Source organism: Simochromis diagramma, unplaced genomic scaffold, assembly GCF_900408965.1.
Source record: "Simochromis diagramma unplaced genomic scaffold, fSimDia1.1 OVJJ01000822.1, whole genome shotgun sequence".
Taxonomy (NCBI): Eukaryota; Metazoa; Chordata; class Actinopteri; order Cichliformes; family Cichlidae; genus Simochromis; species Simochromis diagramma.
This window is the reverse complement of record NW_024387520.1, coordinates 1,761,749-1,784,072: the sequence shown is the minus strand read 5'-3', so window position 1 is coordinate 1,784,072 and position 22,324 is coordinate 1,761,749. Positions and strand designations below refer to the sequence as shown.

General features: G+C 42.1%; 3 protein-coding genes across 4 annotated transcripts; 1 reads left to right on the top strand and 2 right to left on the bottom strand.

Annotated features, from left to right (window-relative positions):
* Positions 1-60: 60 nt before the first annotated feature.
* Positions 61-5,711, bottom strand: tfip11 (tuftelin interacting protein 11). Its single transcript, XM_040019644.1, has 15 exons — positions 5,578-5,711; positions 4,460-4,667; positions 4,208-4,367; positions 3,954-4,110; positions 3,720-3,847; positions 3,456-3,617; positions 3,049-3,240; positions 2,710-2,889; positions 2,338-2,472; positions 2,147-2,250; positions 1,844-2,012; positions 1,440-1,683; positions 920-1,062; positions 638-803; positions 61-547 (listed from the first exon to the last, which is right to left on the bottom strand). The coding sequence occupies exons 2-15, from the start codon at positions 4,663-4,665 to the stop codon at positions 201-203; spliced, it is 2,493 nt and encodes an 830-aa protein (XP_039875578.1). The 5' UTR covers positions 4,666-4,667; positions 5,578-5,711; the 3' UTR covers positions 61-200.
* A 718-nt stretch (positions 5,712-6,429) lies between these two features.
* srrd (SRR1 domain containing) lies at positions 6,430-8,569 on the top strand. 2 transcript variants are annotated; one of them, XM_040019411.1, is made up of 7 exons: positions 6,430-6,714; positions 6,806-6,846; positions 6,927-6,991; positions 7,022-7,120; positions 7,215-7,313; positions 7,538-7,689; positions 7,779-8,569. In XM_040019411.1, exons 1-7 carry the CDS (start codon positions 6,572-6,574, stop codon positions 8,017-8,019), a joined length of 840 nt encoding a protein of 279 aa, XP_039875345.1. In that variant the 5' UTR covers positions 6,430-6,571; the 3' UTR covers positions 8,020-8,569. The 2 variants fall into 2 exon arrangements, with proteins under 2 accessions (XP_039875345.1, XP_039875344.1); XM_040019410.1 differs by having other exon boundaries at positions 6,927-7,120.
* A 381-nt stretch (positions 8,570-8,950) lies between these two features.
* On the bottom strand, positions 8,951-21,291 carry si:ch211-166a6.5 (clustered mitochondria protein homolog). The gene is made up of 28 exons (XM_040019408.1): positions 21,008-21,291; positions 18,767-18,876; positions 18,284-18,455; positions 17,557-17,694; positions 17,279-17,433; positions 17,046-17,200; positions 15,669-15,791; positions 15,386-15,518; positions 15,196-15,288; positions 14,916-15,082; positions 14,569-14,748; positions 14,058-14,483; positions 13,908-13,981; positions 13,715-13,819; positions 13,532-13,632; positions 13,296-13,448; positions 13,150-13,212; positions 12,770-12,999; positions 12,596-12,680; positions 12,282-12,435; positions 12,032-12,171; positions 11,242-11,322; positions 11,030-11,155; positions 10,815-10,924; positions 10,608-10,701; positions 10,385-10,511; positions 10,227-10,300; positions 8,951-10,042 (listed from the first exon to the last, which is right to left on the bottom strand). Exons 1-26 carry the CDS (start codon positions 21,054-21,056, stop codon positions 10,434-10,436), a joined length of 3,495 nt encoding a protein of 1,164 aa, XP_039875342.1. The 5' UTR covers positions 21,057-21,291; the 3' UTR covers positions 8,951-10,042; positions 10,227-10,300; positions 10,385-10,433.
* Between the last annotated feature and the right edge of the window lie 1,033 nt (positions 21,292-22,324).

Here is a 22,324-nt window from a genome sequence, read left to right as displayed (position 1 = left end):
TCACTGTACAAGTACAGCACTTATTTCAAATTCATTTTTCAGCAATAAAGAGAGTCAGCATGCATTCAAAAGTTATTTATTCACAATTCTGACCTCTTAAAACTTTAGAAAGACACATATGATAGAGAAGTTACTTAAAAACAAAAAAAATATTTCCTGTTTTCCTTACACTTGTCAGACCTAAATATGTCAGTCCACGCTCACTTTGCCATATCGATCAGACTCTGCAGAGATGTGGGCACCCAAGTCTTCTCTCCTTGCACAAACACCACCCCTCGATCTATGTAGATAACAATACGCCCAAATGTGTACAGCTGTTTTCCCTCATGTCGTTTAGCCACTAAGGGCATGAAAACGATGTTGTTCTCCTCCGCCTTGGCCTGGATGAGATCCTTAAAGTTAGTCGGCACACCGGCGCTGATCCCTCTGTGGGCCACGCTCTCGGCGTCCCTGCGCTCCTGCATGGCTTCATACTGGAAGTCCTTGCGTCTCTCTGTCTGTGTGAGATATGCAATGTTCTCCCTCGCTCCAGGTTGCATATAACCGCCTGAAATTACACGAAAAAAAGAAAGTTATACTTTAAGTAATACTCATTTTTGTGTGTTTATTATACATCTTCAGACTGTGGAGTACGAACCTATGCCTGAAGAGACCGCACGGTTCATGATGTCCAAAGCCTCATTGAATTTCTCTTTAATGAGGGGCTGGGCCAACAAGACGTCACTAAACATGCTTTTCCAGCCGAGGTACCACTTTGTGATTTCCTCATAGTTGGGACTGTTGCTCAGCCATGAACACAGGACCTATAATCCACAAAAAGCAAAAAAAAAAAAAAAAAACCCCAAAAGGTATAAAATCCAAAAAGCAATTATATGAAACACCAAAATGCTCAGTTCTGAGTACATTTTAATTCACTGACCTGTAACCATTTCGTGAAAAAGTTTTTGTCAAGCAGTGACACGAGGCTAGAGGGGGACAGCATGCCCTCCCAGTCCAAGACCCAGTGAAATGGCTCCATCTGCTGCTGGTGAGGGTTGATAACCAGCTCTTCCAGACACAAAGCTGCAGAGAGAAAGATCAGCAGTTGCATGAAGAGATATCAGTGGGGCTACTTGAGAATGGAAACGTGGAGGGGTTCATTTTCATTCATGTCTTTGGCACACTGGTGCAGTTTCCTGTCGATTTATAGCTTCTGTTCAGTTGTTTATTGTATTTACCAGGTCTAAACTGAGTGTATATGTTATAAATCCCCATCTTTTGAATGTCACAATTAAAACATCCACTCTAGTCAAATAAATAGGGTAACTGTACTTCTGACTTCTTACACCTGTGCCTAAACCTAATTAATGAGGCAAGGCTTGACTTTAATAAGAGGTTGGCTCATCTCCTTCGATTTTCCTCCCAGCACACACATGATGTCATCACAGATGAAGACATACCTAGTTTAGGGATGATGTTTTTCACCATGAAGGCCTCCCATGCACCTGGTGTGAATACATCTTTCCACGGCTGTAGGATGAGGCGAGCTGAGGCGTCGCTGGGATGCCAGCGCTGCAAGGCGTTGGACAGTTTGCTCCTAATTGGCGGATAAAGAGGCTCTAGACGTGACTGGAGCAGAGGCAGCCAAGGGTGGATCCAGGAGTGGATAGGCACCGTGTCAGTTAAAGGGTTCCAGTTATCTACCTGTTAAACAGGGAACAAAGAGAGAAGTTTACATGTGACAAAACTGCCTTTGATACTGATGGAGGCATAAGGTCAGTATAGCATATAGTAAACAGTTTTTCACTCACAAATAATGGGAGCAAATCAAAAATATTTCTCTTTATCAGCGTGTGTGACTTGCCTCTCGCTGTAATCTGGGTAAGATCAGCTGCTCCAACAGGTGATCCAGTATCCACAGGGGCAGAAGAGGAGCCCACACTTCTACACAGTCCACCATCGGCCCGACCATACGAGGCTGCCAGCCTGACACGCAAGTCCGCATCACTGGGATCCACACTTCCCATAAGAGTCTGAAACACAAAGACCACACGCATTTTACAGACACATGTAGTTAAAAAAAAAAGGCTGGATCACATATAACCAACATTTATTCACATAAATACACAAAGCACAACCTAATATATGTTTGTGTGTTCAAATTTACCTGTGATAAGGATCCATATTTGAATCTGGGCCACTGGAGTGCATATCCCGAGATTCAAGGATTGCTCTCCACTGACCAATATCTTCCAGACAGTAAGAGCTGTCCTGAAATAATAATTAAAATGTGGTAGAGAATTATTAACATGTAAAAAGGATGCAGTTATCTTAAAAGATATACTCGCAAAAATGTACCTTCAGGGGGTCCCAGAAATGAAGTTTCTCTTTAAGTAACGGATGAACAACAGCTACAGCAAGGTCTGCTAAACCCATCATCTTGTATTCTTCATAATAATCTGTTTGCAAGGTCTCAAAGATGCGAGCACACTCCTGAACAAAGAGAAGAACCGAAAATTACTAAAATGATTACATGAAAACTGAGCAAGCACTCAGTTTCCATCCTGTTCTCACTTTGTCTCTGTTTCACAATTTTTGCACATGTTTTTATGTTGTTTTATTCTCCGGTTTTTAAATGATTTTCTGACAGAAGACTGCTTTGAAACTTTACACCTAATACAAAATTCTAAAAAGGTGTAGGTGCTCAGTCCATTCTCTTTTTATATGCACCTGCAGAGTAGGACCCTCCCCTGGTGGTGTCTCCCCAGATGGAAAACGCTCCACTAATGCCAGCACAGCTTCCATTCTCTGGATGGCATCTTGCTCCGTATCCAGTCTGTTCTGCAAGGCTCTTGACTCGTGGCTCAGAGAAACAACAACATCTTTTTCATGCTGCAGACGTCTGGCAGACTATACCGGGGTTATATGAAAAAAGAAAGAGATTAAAAAAAAAAAATAGTAAAAATCTGCTAAATTATAAAGGAAGCCCCAGTTTGCTGATCTAATAAGGAGGCATTATCTTAGTTATAGCCAAATATATTTGGAAAAACAATTTTAGTATCCTCATACCTGTAATATGTCCTGTTCTGTAAGGTCTATCAACAGCTGAAGGTTATGTTCAAGCTCTGGGAGCGCAAAGCATGATCCCTTCTGATCCCGAGTAGACATGCTTGGTGGACCTTCATCAGGAACACTGTGCTTGTTGGATATCTGACTGTAACTGTAGTACACCTTCTGCTCTCTTCCAGTCATGTCTATCACCTAGGCACCAGGGGCAGGTATGGGGTAAAAAAGGTTAAAAACAAACAATAATAGCAGAGTGCATGTGCTTATATAGATACACCAAACAACTTCACCCATAGAGTCTAATACTGACTACAATTAACTTTAGCTGCTAAAGTTTGTTGTAAAAATACAGCCAAGCCACAGTGCCCTTATAACACACCTCTGAGAAAGGACAAAAAAAGCACTAATACCTTGACCTGTGCCAGCTCCCCAGCAGATGCCGCTGTAGCCCGCCCCGCCACTTTGCCTTTAGCTCTGAGCTCATCTGCAGTTCTGTAGGAGTACTTCGGTTTCTTCTTTCCTGCCGACCCTGCAGGATCCTTACGCCACTGGCCCAGCTCCTTCTGGAACTCCTACATCAGCACGAATTTAGATTAATGTAAAAAAATGACTCTACAATTCAACATCTGCTTACACATAGAAAAAGGAAAAGCGCATTTATGTGCACACTGTACCTTTTCCTCCTCTTCATCAGAGTCCACCACAGGAAAATCTTGGAGAGACTGCTGGGTTCGCTCATTTCCATAGGCTCCGACTGCCCCCTTTCCCTTACGAACCTTTGCTTCAATAGGGTTTACAATACCTGCAGCAAATGAGAGTGTGGAAAAACAAAATAGATCAGCTCTGAAATACACACAATACTCTTAAATACTTCATTAATGTGGCCTTCTCAGCCTTTCCTACCCTACCTTGAGCATTCTTTCCCAGGCCTTTTCCTGGTTGGTAGCCCATTTTTTGCAGTAGTTTCTGCCCAATTCCCCTAGTGTGTTTCTCCCAGCTGCCAATGCCGTGTCCAGACTGTATGCCACCTGCAAACCTCTGTGACTGATTCCCACGGAAATTACCCTAGCAAAACAATTCAGCATATAATTGTTCCTATAAACTTCTTTGAGATATTTATCTGCAATGTACACACAAACAAATCACACATAACCAAATTTACCATTTGGAGTTTTTTGGGTGCACGAGAAGGTGGAGGAGCTGCAGGACCATCATCATCAGAGTCATCAGAGCCTCCTTCCCCTTTCAGCTGTTTCTCCTCTGCTGCCGTCTTTCGCAGACCAGCACTCACAAAGTTCACTGGGACAGTGTAGTCTTTAGATCTAGCAATGAAAACACAGACAGCAAACTCAATCTCCTACTAATGGCAGACTTTAAAGCTGTGGGCAGCAGCAAAAACAAACCCACGCCTCACCTCTTGCCACCAAAGCTAGGCCTCTCATCTTCGTCTGAATCCCTGTCAGCCCAGATGCCGTAAGTGGCCTGTTCCTTGGTCTGCCTGTGTCTGTGGCGGTCTGGGTTGAACTCGTTGGCCAGGTCCCAGTCTGTCACCTCAAAGCTCTCAACCTCAACACCCTCCTCCTCCTCATCTCTCCGCCCATATAGGTGTGACATGGACATCTCTGGAGATCATAATGAACAAAATCACAATTTAAAGAAATGTAAAAACTCCGCATAAGTAATTTCAAATAAATTTCCTCTACTTGTGTAAAGGTTTAGGTAAAGCCCTTGGACATGGGATCAGAATAATAAAATACATCCCTCTCCATAGCAACGGATCAAACTCAATCTACTGTTTAAAGCAATGAGTTGTAGCTCAGAGCACAGGGAAAAACAAAATCAAACACATTATAATAAAACATAACATTTTTCTTATTCCAGCTGTTCTCTTTAGAGGTCGCCACAGCAGATCCTCTAACCCTGTCCCTAACATCCTCCTCTAGCACAGCAACATGTCCTCCTTCACTTCCTCTATGAATCTCTTCTGTGGTCTTCCTCTTTTCCTCCTGCCTGGCAGCTCAATATCTTGGATTCCATATCAAACCACTCTCCGTCCTCGTCGTTACTTTTACACCCATCTCTCTCTCATCCTCTCACATGTCCTCTGTTCTCCAGAGCATACCTCCAGCAGTCCAGGCTCTTTCACCTGCTCCCTACTCTAACTACAGACCGCAACGTTATCTGAGAACATCCTACCCGACCTCATCTGTCAGCCTGTCCACACTTTGAGGCTCTATTGCTGCAGATTCCAGATCAGCAACAGTTTCGCAAAAATTAGATCAGTATAAATTTAAAGTAAATTTTTATTTTATAGAGAAACGTCTTAAACATACACATCACTATCTCAAATATTTGGTTTGCTAGTTGACACTAACGACACCGAACAAATTCATCTCTGTGGAGAAAACGTAATGTAAGCTAACGATAACTAGCTATAGCTAAGATTAGTTACCCTCTACAGCATGAATGTCTTGCTATACGTAATAATCTCGAGTGTTGAGAGCAGTGCAAACACCATGTTCTCTAACGCACCTGAACAGTTATATAAAGTTCGGCGTGGAGATCAATTGGACATGCTTTCTTTCAAAAACGATGAGAAGTAATCCACACTAACGCTCCTTCGTTTAGTGCACGAAAACACAAGTACTTCCGGTATAATGGTGTTACACCAAAATCTGTATCCCTCTAAAATATTTCGTTGGTTCTTAGTAATGACTGTTGGCGTAGAAAGGGCAAAGATAATAATAATAATAATAATAATAATAATAATAATAATAATAATAATAATAAAAACACGGTATATAAAACTCAGTTTTGTTTTTTCCCCAGGTTAATAGAAATTCATATTACATCATACTATTAGTTTAAAAAAGCTTCATATGTTAAATATATCAAATGCATTTCAAAATGTATTTATTTGTTTATTTAGTTAGAAAAAAATGTGCCTACCCACTTTCAGAATTTTATTTTATTTCGTAGTAATTTGAGGCAATGTTTGAACATGAATACCTAAAAATTATTAAAGATAAAAGTCGCAGTGACTTCACTATAAAAGTGAATCATGATCTGTAATTTGGGATACACTGGTTAAATAAAATATTAAATAAGTACATACAAAAATACATAAAACCACACTGCAAAGTCCTATATGAGAATGAATTAATAAACAAAATTAGCTAAAAACAACGGGGCAATTTCTAGTTTGCTTTACAATAATATACATAATTATATATAGTAATAGTATATTTAAAAATAAAAATAAATATCGCAGTTTCTTTAAATCAACCGAGCTGTGCATTATTTCTATAGTAATTTAATGACCGTACACCACCACCAGGTGGATGTTATTTGATGGACTACAAATTTGGCGTAACGCAGGAAGAGGAAACGCGTGTTACACCCAAAATATTCCCACATGTTGGTCACTTGTCTACTGAAGGAAAAAAAATGCGTTTTGTCCTTTGATAATTGGACGATTTAAAAAAAAAAAATGATATGCAGGGGTATTGGTGCTAAGTTAGCATAAATGTCGGACACCGGAGGGGAGTGGCAGGTGGCTCGGCGACGAAAAGGTGCGTCGAGGAGCTCAAAGTCTCTTCAGGTGTCTGCAGCATGCGGCCAGGAGTCGCTGGACGTCGGGAAAACTGTTAAACGCATCAGAGACACCATGTATGAAATTCAAGTATAGCTCAGCAGCAACACCTCGGACGTCTCATCTTCACCACAGTCCCATAACTCTGCTTTTATTTTACCTCTGCAGGTCTGAACTAAGATGCGAAGAGTTTTGGCACGATTGGAAGGGTAGGTTTTTCTTTGAAAGTTGGGGTTACCACCAAGCATCTGGCTTGCAGCTGTGTGTGTTATTGTGTTTCTGCCTTTAGAGCAGCTCTTGGTGGCGGCATCAGCACCTCTTTCCAAATCTCCAGCGGACAAGGACGCTGAGGACCAGTCGGAGCGGATCCCCAGGACATGCCAGCAGCTGGAGTGTGTGTGTTATGGCCTCGGTCCGTTTGCCTCCTGTGTCTCAGCCCGCTACCAGCTTGCCATGTTGCTTCTTCTACTGGAAGTAGGACAGGTCAGGGGAGGCTTCATCATCAGTTAGTTGACAAACACTCACACCAGACCCTGCTTGTTATACATATTCTGTGTCTCCCTGTTAATATCTTCAGATTCCTCTAAAGGACTGCTCAGTCTATGATCCAGTCTTCTCTTCTGGAGAGAGAGATGTTTTGAGAGACCTGGGTCTGACTGTACTCTCAGAAAATGAGGTCAGTTGTTGCTCCCTCATGTCCTGGTAATTAAGTGAAACACTGTTAATAGGCATATACTAAAGAGAACTGTGTCATATAGTACATAAAACTTTACAGTTCTTCCAAATGTCAACTATATTATTATTTATTATCCATTTTATATTGAAAATGGGGACTACAAAATTGTTTAGGGGAGTAGACTGTGCAAACAGTGTGTGATCCTCTGTGTCTGTATTGTTCAGGAGGGGAAACGTTTGGTAGAAAAACCCACATTTTTTTACCTGATGCATTGTGGGAAAGCCCTCTACAACAACCTTCTGTGGAAGAACTGGAGTGCACGGGGTCTCCCTCTGATGATAATCATCGGAAACAGCTTCAGTGGGATGAGGGATAGGTTTGTATGAGACGACACGTAGACGATGGAGTAAACGTTTAAGCAAGAGCAGTGGAGATGAAGTTGACATCTGTCTGTTTCCCCAACAGAACGATCGAGAAAGAGTTTACGCGAGACTACAGCTACATCAGTAAGGCTGTGGATTTTAGTGTGGAGAGAAAGCTTGCATGCCCATCTCATCTGATAGACGTCTTCAATGACACAGCAGTCATCACATTTCCTTCCAACAGCCTTAATGGACTCCCACAGTCTACCTGGGCAGAGTCACCTGAACCACAGTACCCACACAGCCCTGATTTGGAGATTATACTGAAGGAAACTCAGAGCTGAGGCAGGAGATGGATATAGGACATTTTTTATTGACTGTTGTCATTCATATGACAAGTTGTTTTTTTTTTTTTTTTTTTTTTTTTTAATGGACCTGTTGTACTTTTACTTAATTATATATGGTGACAATGATGGGTTTTCATATTAAACATCAACCAAGTTTCAGAGTTTTCCAGTGAGCTAGAACCTCAGGCATCAGACTGCCCTAAACTAAGACCATCAGAGAACCTTAATTTGGTCAGTTCCAGATGTATGGGACAGAAGCCCCACCCACTTACTGTTCAAACCCTCTGTTTGTAAGCAGAAGCCAATCAAAAGAAAGCTGGCATAAAATGGAGGAGAGCTAAAACAGCTTCTTTACAAACAGTGACAAATTGAGGGGCTGGGCATGAAGGCCCATTATAAAACAAGGATTATTTTGAGCTGTGGACCATGCAATCTATTCAAGAAGAGCACAAGAATTAAAAATTGTTGGAACAAATCCTGCTCATGTCTGACTTTATTCAGCCTGTAACAAATTCTTTAATAGAACTGTAACATTTTGTGTGTCTGGTCCTGAATTAGCCACGATACAAAGTATGCAAAAGAGCATATCTGAACACACAATGTTGAAGCAGGTGAGATTCAGCAGCAGAAGACCACACCGGCTGTCACTCTTGTCAGCTAAGAACAGGAAACTGAGGCTACAATTCACATGGAAAGTGATTTGCATGGATCCATTCTGCCTTATATCTATAATTCAGGCTCGTAGTGTAGTTTGGGAGATTTTCTTGACACTTTGGCTCTTTAGTGCAAACTAGGCATTATTTAAACACCACAGTGTGCCCATCTTCTGATGGCTGCTTCAAGCAAAATAACATGTCACAAAGCACAAATCATAAACAGGTTTGCACACCCCACCAAGCAAACACACAGTAGCATGTTACAAAAATTAAACTTTTATCAACTCCACAGATTTTATTTATAATCACATTAATAGAAATTCTCATAGGGTTGAACAGTTACATTGGTAATTTAAGTATATAAAGACAATAAGTTGTATTTCTTATGTTTGGACCAATCAGATTCAGTTTTATATAGAGTAGTAAGATTTTATAAAAGCTAACCCTTTTTAATTTTACAGTCTAACTTCCAGTGCTTCAGCTCACATGTGTACAAATAGAACTTTAAATTTGGTTGGTTTGTTGGAACAGATGCATCCTGAGTTACAGATGAGTTTAGAGTTTTAAAATTCACATGATATAAAGTCATGTCATGTAAGTGCATTAAGAAACAAACCTGAAGGCACACTTTTTAAATACACCAAGGTAAAAAGTTTATTATTGAAAAAACAAAAAACAAACAAGGTTAAACCCTCTCCGAGTCAGTACTAAGGTAAAATCTTCAGGATAAAGTAATAGTCATTCTGTCCTTCTTGTTCATTGGATCAAATTTCATCAGGAAATACTGGAAGAGTTTTTTTAATCTTACAGCAGTGACTTTGGAAAACTTTATTACAACTGTTTGTTGGCTTCGTGATCATTCTTCAGCTGGTTCATTGGCAGTGCTGCCATCTCCTTCTCCATTTACGGCTGTAGCTTTGCCTCTGGACTTTGAAACAACATCTGCCCAGCTCACGTCACTTCTCAGGGCCGATGGGCTTGCAGGGACGTCCATCCTTCCATTTATTTCGCCTGAGCTCGACTCCATCTCATCATTTACCGTTTTGACCTCAGAGGCCGCTTTGTCACCTTCTGCACTGGTTTTCTCCTTTTGCTCAGCTGGCTCAGTCACATGACCATTAGCTGAAACTTTCCCAGTGCTTTCCAGAGATCCTTCTACTTGTTGGTCCTGCTGGCACTTGCTTGTATCCTCTGCTGGGTTTCCCCCACCCTCCGGTTCCTTCCCACATCCCTTTTCTCGGTCTGAACGTTTCCCTCCTCCATTCACAGCCACTGAGGTGACATTAGGTAGTTTTAGTCCCAGCTCTTTCACCACTGCAGCCTTTAGCTCAAGATGTTTCTGCTTATACTCCTGGAACCTATTACTGTGAAAACAGTCGTGTCATAAGTGGGTTTATACATAAGAAATGCTAATACTGAAATAAGCCACATACAATCCAACTAGAATTTAAAACACCATTTCTAAAGTCCATTTTTGGGTCCAGGCTTGAGACGTGCATTGTCATATTGCTTTAACACTGGGTATGCCATCCCACTATGAATATTTACCTCTGTGTAATATTCCTGATCCCCGTAACTAGAACCAGCTGCTCCAGAATAATGTCGGATGTTGGACTGAGACACTGGGGGAAATGGAGAACAATGGGGTTTTAGCATGCTTTACTTTTTCCTTTGAAAAAGAGTTGCATATGCTTTCAGGCACCTACCTCCACAGTTGCCTCTGTGCACTCAGCTCCTGCCTGTCTGAGAGTGCGTTCAACTTTTACCTGCTTGCTTGGTTATGGTGGACAGGAAGTCTGTGCTGCAGCGTGTTTGTGGGTGATCTTCTCCAAACTAAAGAGGGGGGCAGGGAAAAAAAAATAAAAAATTTAAGTCCATGCAAATACAGTCAGTCACCCACTTTACTTCCTCTGTCACACTTTTACTGACCAGAGAGGTAAAGGCAGTCAAGGCCTCTTTCTCATGTGTCATAGCACTTCTGTAGTCACCCTTAGTGCACATCCACTGGGCCAACAAGTGCTGACTGCACAGACAAGAATCAGGGAGAAAAGTGGTCATGTTTCGGGGAGAGACAATAATAGACATCTCACTGACTTTTTATTCAAAATATTATCAAGAGTATAAATCACATCTTACTTTAGAGCAGTCTGTAGACATGTGGGGCCAAAGAAGGAAGTGTTAAGTCTCACAGCATTCTTTAGGAACTGGCCTGTCTGATCTTCTGCTAGCACCAGCCCAAGGCAGTTCTACAAGAAGAAAATGTTAGCACTTTCATATAGTCATGTCACTTTTCATTATATTGTCAAAAGCTTTTCTTCTGAGCATTCCAGACTCAAGTCCATCAAACCTACATCCAGTGTTGCGGTGTATGGATGGTCTTCTCCGTGCACTGTAAGCATTAACAGACGAGCTCTGAGGAAACACTTCTGTGCCAGGGTGGTCTCCCCTCCAGCATACACATACACACCTAAGAGGGCCTACGTACAAAAACAATGGCAACTGTGACTTTGTGATGACTGGATAAAGTACATTCTCTAATATACAAATGTGTAGCTGTACTCACGTATTGCTGAATCGTGTTTGGATGATCAAAGCCGAGCACCCTCTCACTGATGACAACTGCCTTCAGCTGGACACTGCGGGCCTTAAGGAGAAAGAAAGTCAGATGAGAAATAGATTGGTCCTTTTAATATAGATGAAACTGTTTAGGGAGGGAGCAGTGCATACATGTCTGCATCAATCAACCAAAAGAATCATGCAGTGCAGATGAGACAAACAAAAATACAGGATCACCTTCACCTTATACCTACAGCAGCTGCTCAGCCATAGAAACCCGTGTCATGAAACTCCTGATGCAGTTTGTGCAGATATTAATGTTTTATAGAGGCCGATTGGTGAGTCCGAGCCTTTGTGACCCTGCTCTAACTTTGTGGTCTGACAAACTGTGGCCGAGTTGCTGTGGTTCCTAAATGCTTCCACTTTGCAATAATGCCACTTACAGTTTATGGTGGAATATTGAGGAGGGAAGAAATTTCACAGACCGACTTGTGCAGCAGTGGCTTCCCACTACAGAACCATGCTCAAATTCAGGAAGCTCTTTAGAATGAGCCAATCTTTCACTAATGTTTGTAAAGGCAGACAGCATGAGTAGGCATTTGGTTTACACACCTGAATTCAAAGACTTAAAATGTGTGGCCCAATAATTTGTACATCTGGTCTAACTAATGCTGCAGTGTTCTCTCAAACGTGGCATAAATTGTTTTTCAAAGATCCAGTAAAGCCGTCCTATTATTTTCACCTCTATTATGTGTTAATGTTTGTGGCTAACAGAAACCGTTGATCAGTCAGCATACCTCAGCAGTTTTCCCCTGGAGGTAAGCCACCTTGGCCAGCAAGGTGTGGCAATAACCAGCCTCAGGGTGCAGATCGTCACACGCTCTACCATACAGGTAAACCGCTTCTTTTAACTGCTCATGGGCCTGATCCAGCAGACCTGCAATCATAACACAAAGCTTATTTTTCAGTAAATTCACACTGTGGGGAAGAAGAAAAAAAAAAAAAAAAAAAAAAAAAAAAAAAAAAGTCTGCAGCTGTTGGACTTACCCTTCTGAATGGAGAGCTGTGCAGCTTGATATACTTTAGAGGCATCCACAGTTGGCATGTGAATGTGCTTGACAACAGGGATCATGTTGATGATGTCCTCTGGACCAATAGGTGCTTTGTTTTGGTTGTCAAAGGAGTAGTCTCTCAGTCTCAACTAGTGTGGATACAGGATTAAAAAGTGCCTTTCCCTTTTAATATACAGAATTTGATTTTTAAAAGCTAATTTTGCAACTCAAATGTACATATTAATATCCATATCCTCTCCTTGGACTGACAAATTTAAAACTGCATTCATATTTCCAGATGTCTGTTACCTGTACACCAGTCTTTAAACAGAACTCTCTGAGCAAGGAGAGCTTCTGCAGGCCATAGTGCTCCACCAGGTAGTTTGGCCCAGAGCTGTTCCACAAAAAACACAGGTTGTTCTCAAATTGATTCTCTACTATTAGATAATAAATGCATGTGGAGAACAAAGGCCATGTCCTCACCCCAGGCTATCAAAGACATAGGTTTCAGCAGCATCCTGGCAGACCAGGTTCCACAGCTCGGCTCCCGTGAGCGTGCTCCAGGGTGTGCTTTCAGAGGCCCCGGCCCCTCGGCCACGCCGTCTTGACTTCTTCTTAGTATCCTCTCCTACAGAGGTGGGCGGGAAGTGGGGAACCAACAGGCAGCTAAGGAAGTGACTGACGGCTGCGGAGAGACTCGACACATCCACGCCCTACAGAGACATGAATGGAGGCTTTAGTTCATTCCTTGGAAACTACACCTGCTACCTTTTTAAAACCCAAGGTGTGAAAATATGGGTGATTAGTTGGAGTTCTCATCAAGGAACATTAAAGAAATTACACACACACACAATAATAAGTACCTGGAGGAAACTGTTGAACACCCTTCTTGTTGAACGAATAAAAATTTCAGCTACGGCCGTTCTCTGGTGAAAACAGCAAGGAGGATGTAAGAAAGCAGCATCACCCTAAAGACCGAGTTAGGCTTTGTTTTTAAAGTTAAACGAACCATTATATGCCTCAGGTGCTCCTTGTGTTCTGACTGGGCAATAGCCTTGACCACATGGCCCAGGTACCGGAGGTTGATGCCTCTCTGATGTAGAGCATTTTTTAGAGTAGCTCCGTCCATTGGAGCCTCACTGTTGTGCAAACAACCCTCCAACTACAGACACAAACAGGCATCTAGTGAACATGTTTGTTTTCAAAAGACACCATTTGGAGCACATTAACTCTGGCTGGACTTACAAAAGCTGGTATCTGGTGTGTGATGATGAAAGCTGCCGCTTCCCTCAGTAACCGTTCCTGCAGCTTTGTTGATGTGCTTTCCCCCGGAGGAAATGCTACCCCTAAAATTTGTACAAGCAGCGTGTCATGATGCGTTCTAATAAGAGCTCTGCTATAGCATACTTGTGTAGTTAGTCTGCATACCTGGAGAAAATACATTTGGATTAAAGCGCATCTCAAAGAGGATGTCACTAACTGAGCCCACGTCTTTACACGCAGCTCGGACGGCAGCAGTGGCTCGAGAGTCGCCTGCGAAAAAGAAATAAAATGACAACTTGACTTGAAGTACAGCCATGATTTCAGTGTCCATTCAGTAAGAACTACTAACACTTCTTACCAGATGTGGCACATTCTTCAAATCCTCCATTTTCATCCAACAACTCTCTGACACGCTGAGTGAACTGGCAATGTCTTAAAAACAAAACAAGAGAAACTTAAACTTCATGAAAACTTAAGTTTAAAAGAAATCTTCTGATTTACTACTCACTTGTGTTGACTGAAAGCCTGCATCAGTTCTGGTCTCAGTCTGCAGAGGCCATGAGGAAAACTCCTTGGAAGGTCAGTATTTGCATGATAATCCTCTGGCCAACCTTCTTTTATACAGTCAGTCTTATTCTCATCCTCATTACTCTCTTCTTCTCCAGTCACCGTGCAGCTTTCAGTCTGTGCCTCTGGACAGAAGTTGGCATCAGCTGGGAAACTTCTAAAAACATCTAATAAGTAGAACCTCCCATCAGCTCCCAACAGTCCCTGCGCATCCACCGAGGTGAACAGGGGCACCTGGTGACCATTGGGTGCCAGGACAACATGTCTCTGCAGCGAAAGGGACTTGGCTGCATGAGCCAACAGTTCTAGTAGCCGTCTACGATGGGGAGACTCTTGTGGTCCTGCATTTACACCATACAGCAAACCTCTGAAGGTCGAATGAGACAGGTAGCATTAAAATCTGTGAAAATTTAATACCACTAAACATTCTTAAACAGCTTCAGGGAGTGTACCTTGAAGCAGGAGCAGTTCCCTGGTCCTGCTCCGAGCCCTCCAAGCCAGGGGCCAGACCCTGGGCAGACAGGCGAACCCCTCTGTAGTCAACAATGGCTGTGGGTATAGTGTGCAGCCCCTGCAGCCCCTCCAAGTCACTGTAAGCCTGCACACCGTTAAGCTCCAGCCTCTGAGCAGCCCTGCAAATACAAGGAGGATAAAAATAATCAGTGCCAATATAAAAGCACAACCTACAATGCAAGAGTCATTTTAATCATACACAACATGGGATGGATCACATACGTACATCCCATAAGCAGCAAAGGGCATCAGGTCGTCTTGTCATTTTTAGGGAGTTTGCACTTACCTGCGACCCCTTTCGCCACCAAACACTGCACTTGCTGCCCCCTGGCTCATGAAAAGGCCACCCCACAGGAAAGCTGGGTCCCCTGGGTTTCCATTAACTGGCTCAACAAAACCATCTACCACAGTCTCGGCCCCTTGCATAACAGTACTCACAAATGCACTGTTCACCTGAGCAAAAAGGAACGAATGAATGAAGAGTATATTAAAGTGAAGAAAAAAAACAAAAAAACAAAACCCAGACAAATACAATCTACTACATCAAGCTAAATGACAGCTTCTACCTGAAGTACTGCTTTGTCTCTCTGCAGCCTCTCCTCCACACTTCCTTGAGGAAGATCTCTGGCTGCTTGTAGCTCCTCGTTCCAGTCTGGAGGCTGCGTATAAACAAAGGCATGCGTAATTAGGATCACTGCCAACAGCAAACTGCTGCCAGCAACCATCGGAAAACAACTGTCTTCTGCTATAAACAACCTGTGTTTCTGCCTGATCATCTACTCCCAGTCTGGTGAAGGTGTTTTTGTGAGTGCGTGTAGCGCATGGAGGACCAAGCCAACTGAGCGTATGGTAGGGTGTAGGGATCACCTCTACTGGCGGTTGCAGGGGCCTAAAAAGAGGAAAAATATGCTTTACTCCAAATACGATTCAGTTGGTTATTTTCAAAGCAATACTGAACATTTCTTTTGCCAATTGAAAGGCTTGAAGGGATGCATATTCAGTGCTGCAGTACTCACTATATAAAGAACAATGTTGTTACCTGTTTTTGAGTGTGGTAAAAGTTTGTTTGACGGCAGGACTAATATGACAAAGCAAGTCGGTTAAACAGTGACAAACTGGAGAAGACTGTGCAGGACGAGGATCAAACACATCCTCTGTGGACCTGCAAAAGACGTCAGAGAGAGAATATGATTAAACCAACGTGGATGCAGTCCTTTCATTTTCTTTCTTTGTGTGCATTGGCCCAGAAAGTATGCAAGTAGGTACATATCCAATTCTCAAAGAGTCGGGACACAAAAAAAAAAAAAAAAAAAAAGAAAAAAGAAAAAAAAAAAAGAAAGTGATACTAGAATGAAATAGCTGGAGGAACATTTTGTAACCAGTTAGGTTAGCTACAGCTCAGCAACATGATTGGGTATAAAGAGAGTAAATAAAGTTGGCTCGAGTTTCACTAGTGTGGGGAAAAACAAAAAACCTGCATCTACAAACTGGAAAGTTTCAGAATAATGTTCCTCAACATAAAAATTGTGAAGACTTTGAATATCTCATGATCTACTCATCAAAAGAGACATATAGCATCGGCTACAACAACATGCCTTCATAGTTACAGAGTTCAGGTGCTGACGTGCTGCAGTCGAGCTCTTTCACCAACTGAAAACTTGAAAAATCTGGAGCATCGTGAAATTAAAATATACAAAGGTGACCCAGGACTGTTGAGCAGCTAGAATGGGACAACACTCCTCTCACAAATGTCCAGTAGCTGGCCTCAGTTTCCAGAGTTTAAAGAGCGGATGCTACAAAGTGGGAAACATGGCGCTGACACACATTTTGAGTCCTGTTGCTGCCATCCAACTCTTAAAACAAAAGAGGTACATTTTCTCAGATTCGTCCTAAATGCAGGCCAATGTACCATATTCCAGTCCACCTCTTCTTATAATGTGTCCACACAATTTTGCTTGTCATTCTTACATAGTGAGCTTTTGTCTTCTTTTAAAACTTCAACAATCATTCTGTGTGCGATATTCTCGTCATCTGCATACCTCAGGTTATTAATAAAGGTACCCACTAACCACATTGCCTGTCATTCCATCAATCTTATGATGATGCTCTCACAGTACAGAGAAAATTAGGTCAGGTGACAGCACACCCTTGCTGTAAACCTTCAGATTTTGATAAATTCTCCAATGTCATTGAACTTTGTTCCCAGTAGAGGTTCTTTATAACTATGAAGTCTTTCCTGTCAGTGTTCAGAACTAATAATAACCAATGAAATATTCATCACTGCTTGTGTCAAAGGCCACAATAAACCAAAGTACAACATGAGTATAAGGATTGTGGGTTGTGCATTATTAGCCTGCTGTTGCTTTTCCTCACCGCCACAGAAAGCAGTATGATTAAATAAAATGAATTCTTTTACCTATTTAGGAAAAAACCTTTTGGACAGGATGTGATGTCACAGCGTCGCCCCTCCATTGTAACTGCAGTGATGTACAGGAAGTCCCCCTGCAACTTCCTGTGTCCTGGAGGAGGGTTCCAGCAGCTGAGAGACAGGTCCTTCAGGTAACTGGGGGCCTGATGAGGATAAAGTGATGCAGAGTTAGTGAATGTGTTTAGGTGAAACAAATAAAAAGATTCCATTTATTTGTGCACCTCTGGTTGGGAGCTATGTGGGAGCAGGGCCATGAGCGGTCTTTCCGAGGAACCGGGGAGGAGGTAGTCAGGCGGCGCTCCATCCTGGCTGGTTGATTCAGTTTTTGTGTGGCTTAGAGAGCGCTTAAGGCTCTTTCCATTTTGTAAGCTAGCTTCTACATTTGGGGGGAGAAAAAAAAAAAAAAGAGAAAAAAAAAAAGAGAGAGATTCGACTGAGTTAGAGTCCATTTTTGGTGTACGTGTTACAATTTGTCTAAATGCACAGGGTGTGTGTTTACCTGGTATTTGTGTATGTGTGAGTGCCTCCAGTATGCTAGGTGAGCGTCCTTCTCTCAGTGCATCCTGAGGTCCAGATGCTCTCAGCAGCTCAAGCACACGAGCCAGATGCACTCTGGCTGAGCGGAAAGTGTAAGGCTCTGAAAAGACATGCGCTGGTTAACAGAAAATTTAGATCGACCAATTATAAAACTCTCAGCAATATGACAAAGATCTGATAACCACCTGAAAGTGGTCAGCCCTGTTTTCAAAGAACAAGCCGTACAGAGTTCGACAAAGAAGATGCATAAGGAATGTGCTCGAGGGTACATTGTTTCAGCAGCTAGAGGGTGAGAGTGAAATACTTGAGTTTGCACTTATGGTTGCAAAGACTACAACTAAATCTCTGCATCTATAAACCTTTGTGTGATGACTCAGAAACAGTGAGTCAGGTGTTTACACTGAGCCAAGATAAACTTAGGTGTCTGTGGTGAAAATATGGATAGGATTATTGTTAAAATTAACAAGCTATGAACATAATTATGCTCTGGAATGCTCTCCCTCCAACCTCGAGGTCTGCTAAGAACTCAAAAAAAGTACTGTAGAATTAAAATGTTACTAATGTGTAAATGGGTTGAATTACCAAAAGAATAAAACAGGCAGTAATTGACTTAACAATTCTTACATATTGGTGAATTTCTTATTGAGTGGTAGCCAAAGACAGCTTATTAAAAAACAGAAACATGATACCTTCCACAAGGCGAAGGATGGCACCTGCTTTAAGACCCTTGACGTTTTGCAGTTGAGCAAGGGGATCCAGAGTTGCCCCGGCCAGTGTGAGTGAGAGGTTGGAGCGCGGAAACACCTCATTCCTCGAAAGCAGAGTCATTACTGCATCTTGAACAAGCCAAAAGCCATGGACCTACAGAGATGAATTTTTTTAAACACACACCAGTTAAATCCAATCTGCGAACACTCAAATATCTACTTGTGAGGAGAATTTCAGACATACAGAATTATCCACAGTGGCAAATATAACAAAGGATAAAAATGATAAACCATAAATACATAGTTCCAGCTAAATTTTAATTTCAATATTATTTCTATATATAGTGCCAAATCACAGCGATTATTACCTCAAGGTGCTTTATATTGTAAGGTAAAGACCCTACAAGAATAGCCATCACCGCTTTAAAAACAAAAGGAAAATAGGAACAGACAGTGAGTCAGTACCTGCAGCTCAAAGGGCTCTACTCCTGCTCCCTGGATCTTTACAGAAAACGATGTGACGTCATCTAGGCGAATACTGACAGCATCGCTTCCAACAGTCACGCTGTTTGCATCTGTTTGAAGGAGAAATCAGAGGAACAGATTCAACAGGATAATCAAGAGTTCTGCAAAAGGAGCAGAAAATGTCAGTTTCCAGAACAGCTGAGATTCTGTTGACATGCCCATAAAACAGAGTGAAACACCTGCTAATCATCATATCTGATTGCAAACATTTTGAAGGACAGCAAAAAGTAGCATCAAGTTTGGGTGATTTACACATCTGTGAAGGCACCATTTATGTTGAAGTATTTTATTCCCTTTTTCAGGGAAGGCCTTGCTTCCTTCAGCGAGACAAACAATATTTCTGCACCCATTTGAGCAGCATGTCAGAAAAAGCCTGCACTCCGAACCTGCCACCCACTGAAACATTTGGCACATGATTAAAAGAAAAATATGACAAAGGCGGCCCTGAACTGTTGAGCAGCAAGAATAAAATAATATAATAAATATAAAAAAAAAAATAAAATAAAAAAAAAAAAACCCCACACAAAACCTTTCAGCAGCAGATGGTCCCCTCAGTTCCCAAACACTTGCAGGGCTGTTAAGAAGAAGCCGACACATGCAGCACGGTGGGAAAGGAGCCCGACTTTTATAAAATGGTTTGCTCGAAGTATATACCAAAAAGAAAAGATTACAGCTTCTCAGCTGTAACATTTGGCACGTTCTTGCTGTACTACTTGCAAATCATTGCCTTCCTTTTGCATTTTACCTACCGTGATGAGGCAGGGACTCCATCTGGGCAACATTCACAATACTCTTGCTTAGTTGCCACTTTTAAAACAGAGTCAAACAACAAAGGAATAGTAATAATTATTTATCACGTTCTTCCCACTAATTTCCTCTATACTAATGAGTATGAGCTAGGATGGAAAGTTTGGTATGTAACAGAGTGCCTAAAGGAGAGTGTGAATTTATACAAGAGGGGAAGGGGGGGAGACAGAAAGAAACATGGGGAGTGTCTAGCTTTTTACACACACACACACACACACACACACACACACACACACACTTGCAGGGAGAACAGGACTTGGCGTGTTCCACTAATGGAAGTATGGCTAAACCTGTTGCATTTGCATACTGGCCTACATGCCATCTCAGAGTGAAAGGACAGCCAACACCCAACGCTGCTATGTAGATAAACGCAGCAAACTGTGACACAAAACTAAAACCTAGGTGATGGATCAGGCTTACTTGCAATGATGCATTCACACAATGGCTACTAAAACATAACATGCACATTGCAGAGGCCAAAAATTTATTTTTTTCCCCCTTTTTTTTGCAGAGGCCAAAAATAATTTTGATCTTATCTCTGGCTACTGTCATTCATTCACTCTGAAGCACAGCCACAACTCTTGCTGTCAATCTGGGACTACTTTGCAACTGGAAAGCACCCAAAACAATAGCAGTTCGTGATTGGTCGTCAGAGTGTCCCTCCTCTCCTCCACTTCTCTTTTGGAGCGCGTACAGAGTCTATATTGGCATTGATTCCTGAAGTTGGCTTGCACTATAATCGAGCTAGGAAGCAAAGAAATGTATATGCTACAGCGCATTCATGGTAACCATGCAAAACTGTAATTGTCAGAGCATTCCTCTGTACTTTGAAATTACCTAAACTGTCAATCGCAGTTCAAAGATTAATGACATTTTTTGAAAGAAAAACACCCTCGGGGCAATTTAATTGGTGACAGGCTAGCGCACATTCTACCTTAACTCAATCAGCATGTTATGTATGAGGGGAGTGGCAACACGTTAGGAGGTCCTCACAAGAGTGTGGCAACTGTTTTGGACAAAAATCAAGAAAGTGTGTAGAGTTTCACTTCTTAAAAAGGTTGTAAGTGGATATTGTAAGGCCCCTTACACGTCTGTGTACATATTCCTATTGATTTTAGCTGCATCACAGCACGTGTGTATGCGTGTGTGGCACTCAATAAATGCGCAAAATACACAGCAGGAGATGCTTCAAGTGGTCAGGAAGTTGGTAAAAGCACCGGCCATGTTCAGAGCAGCAGTACAGTGCTGGAATCTCTCACCCTCCACACATTCTCCTGCTACAGGAGACACCCCTCGCACAAGCACAAAAAAGGAAGAAAGTGCCAAAGAGAGAGGAGCGCACACGTAAAACATATCCCACAGACTAGTTCTTACCAGCCTTGGCTTGATTTCTTCCTCCTCCTCTCCTCACTTTGTCCTTCATGGCTGCCTGCTGAAGTTTTTCCTGGAGCTGTCTTCTTGTGTTTTACTTCTTCTGTGGTGGAAGCTGCTACCACGCAGTCGTGTTTAAAAACTCCCGGAAAAAAAGACCGAGCGAAGACAAGTGGAAACGCGCAGTCCTACTAACTGAAGGTAAAATGCCTGCTCAGGACTGCAACTCCTACCCTGTCTACAAAGCAAACTTAGCTTATCTGCTCTCCCTGTGTAAAAAGCCACACCCTCCTCTTATTGCTCCACACAGGCTCATTACTCCGGCTGTCTCACACGCTTGTTGGACTGGGTGTGTCTTTGTTCACTCCTCCCTCCAGAAGCCCTGGAGTAGAAGTGTGAATTAAAGACTGCTTTGACACCAGTCCAACAAAAACTGCTTTTGAATCTAAGTGTTTTATATTGCATTATGTGGAAGCTCGCTCAGCGCATTGGTCCACACATGTCCAGATGTTAACAAAAGGGAATGATGAGGCAGTGTTCTGTAATCTAACGCCAAGTGAGTGCTGCTGGGTGCAGCTTCTGGGCTTCTTCATTTGTGATAAGTTTACTCAGAGTCTGCAGAAAATACAACCGTGAGAAAGCTACCCTTCCACAAATGGGTGCGCCCGTGTGTGACTTGGTTACTCATCTCTTTTGAAAAGTGTACACCTACTACAGTCACATTTTACGCATACCTGTGCAGATTTCAGTCCAAACACGCATTAAGACTTCTGGGTTCGGCTGCTACAATCTCATAAAACTATGTTTTAGTCATCTACAGTGTGCTCGGTGGTGGAGTTATAAAACATCTCTCAGCTGAAAGTCAGGGAAGTTAAGCATGCATCTGGACAAAAGTCAGCTGCTTGTCACTTCTGCCATATTATAAGATATCCCCACAGGATCGAAATATCCCAGGTTATGGTGGATGATGGCTTTTTGACACTCGTCACGTTTACGTTTTTGTATATAACTGGATGAATGCACAAGTATCAGAGTAGGGTACACCTCGTTTTCAGCACAGTGAAACACCCCCGTACCACGTTAGGGACGTAAACGTAACGTTACCTTCAGGAGCCCCTTGTAGATTTCATTTTGATTATGAAAATGCAGCTCTTTAGTTCATGTTTTGTGATACTATTACTTGGGTTTTAATGTAACTGCTCTTATACTCCTATAAGAAATATATAAAAATACTTTAATGATAACGATGCGTTTGTTTTATTTTATAAAGACTAATACTAACACTAGACGCTATGGTTAAGCACTTCGCCTTCTAATGAT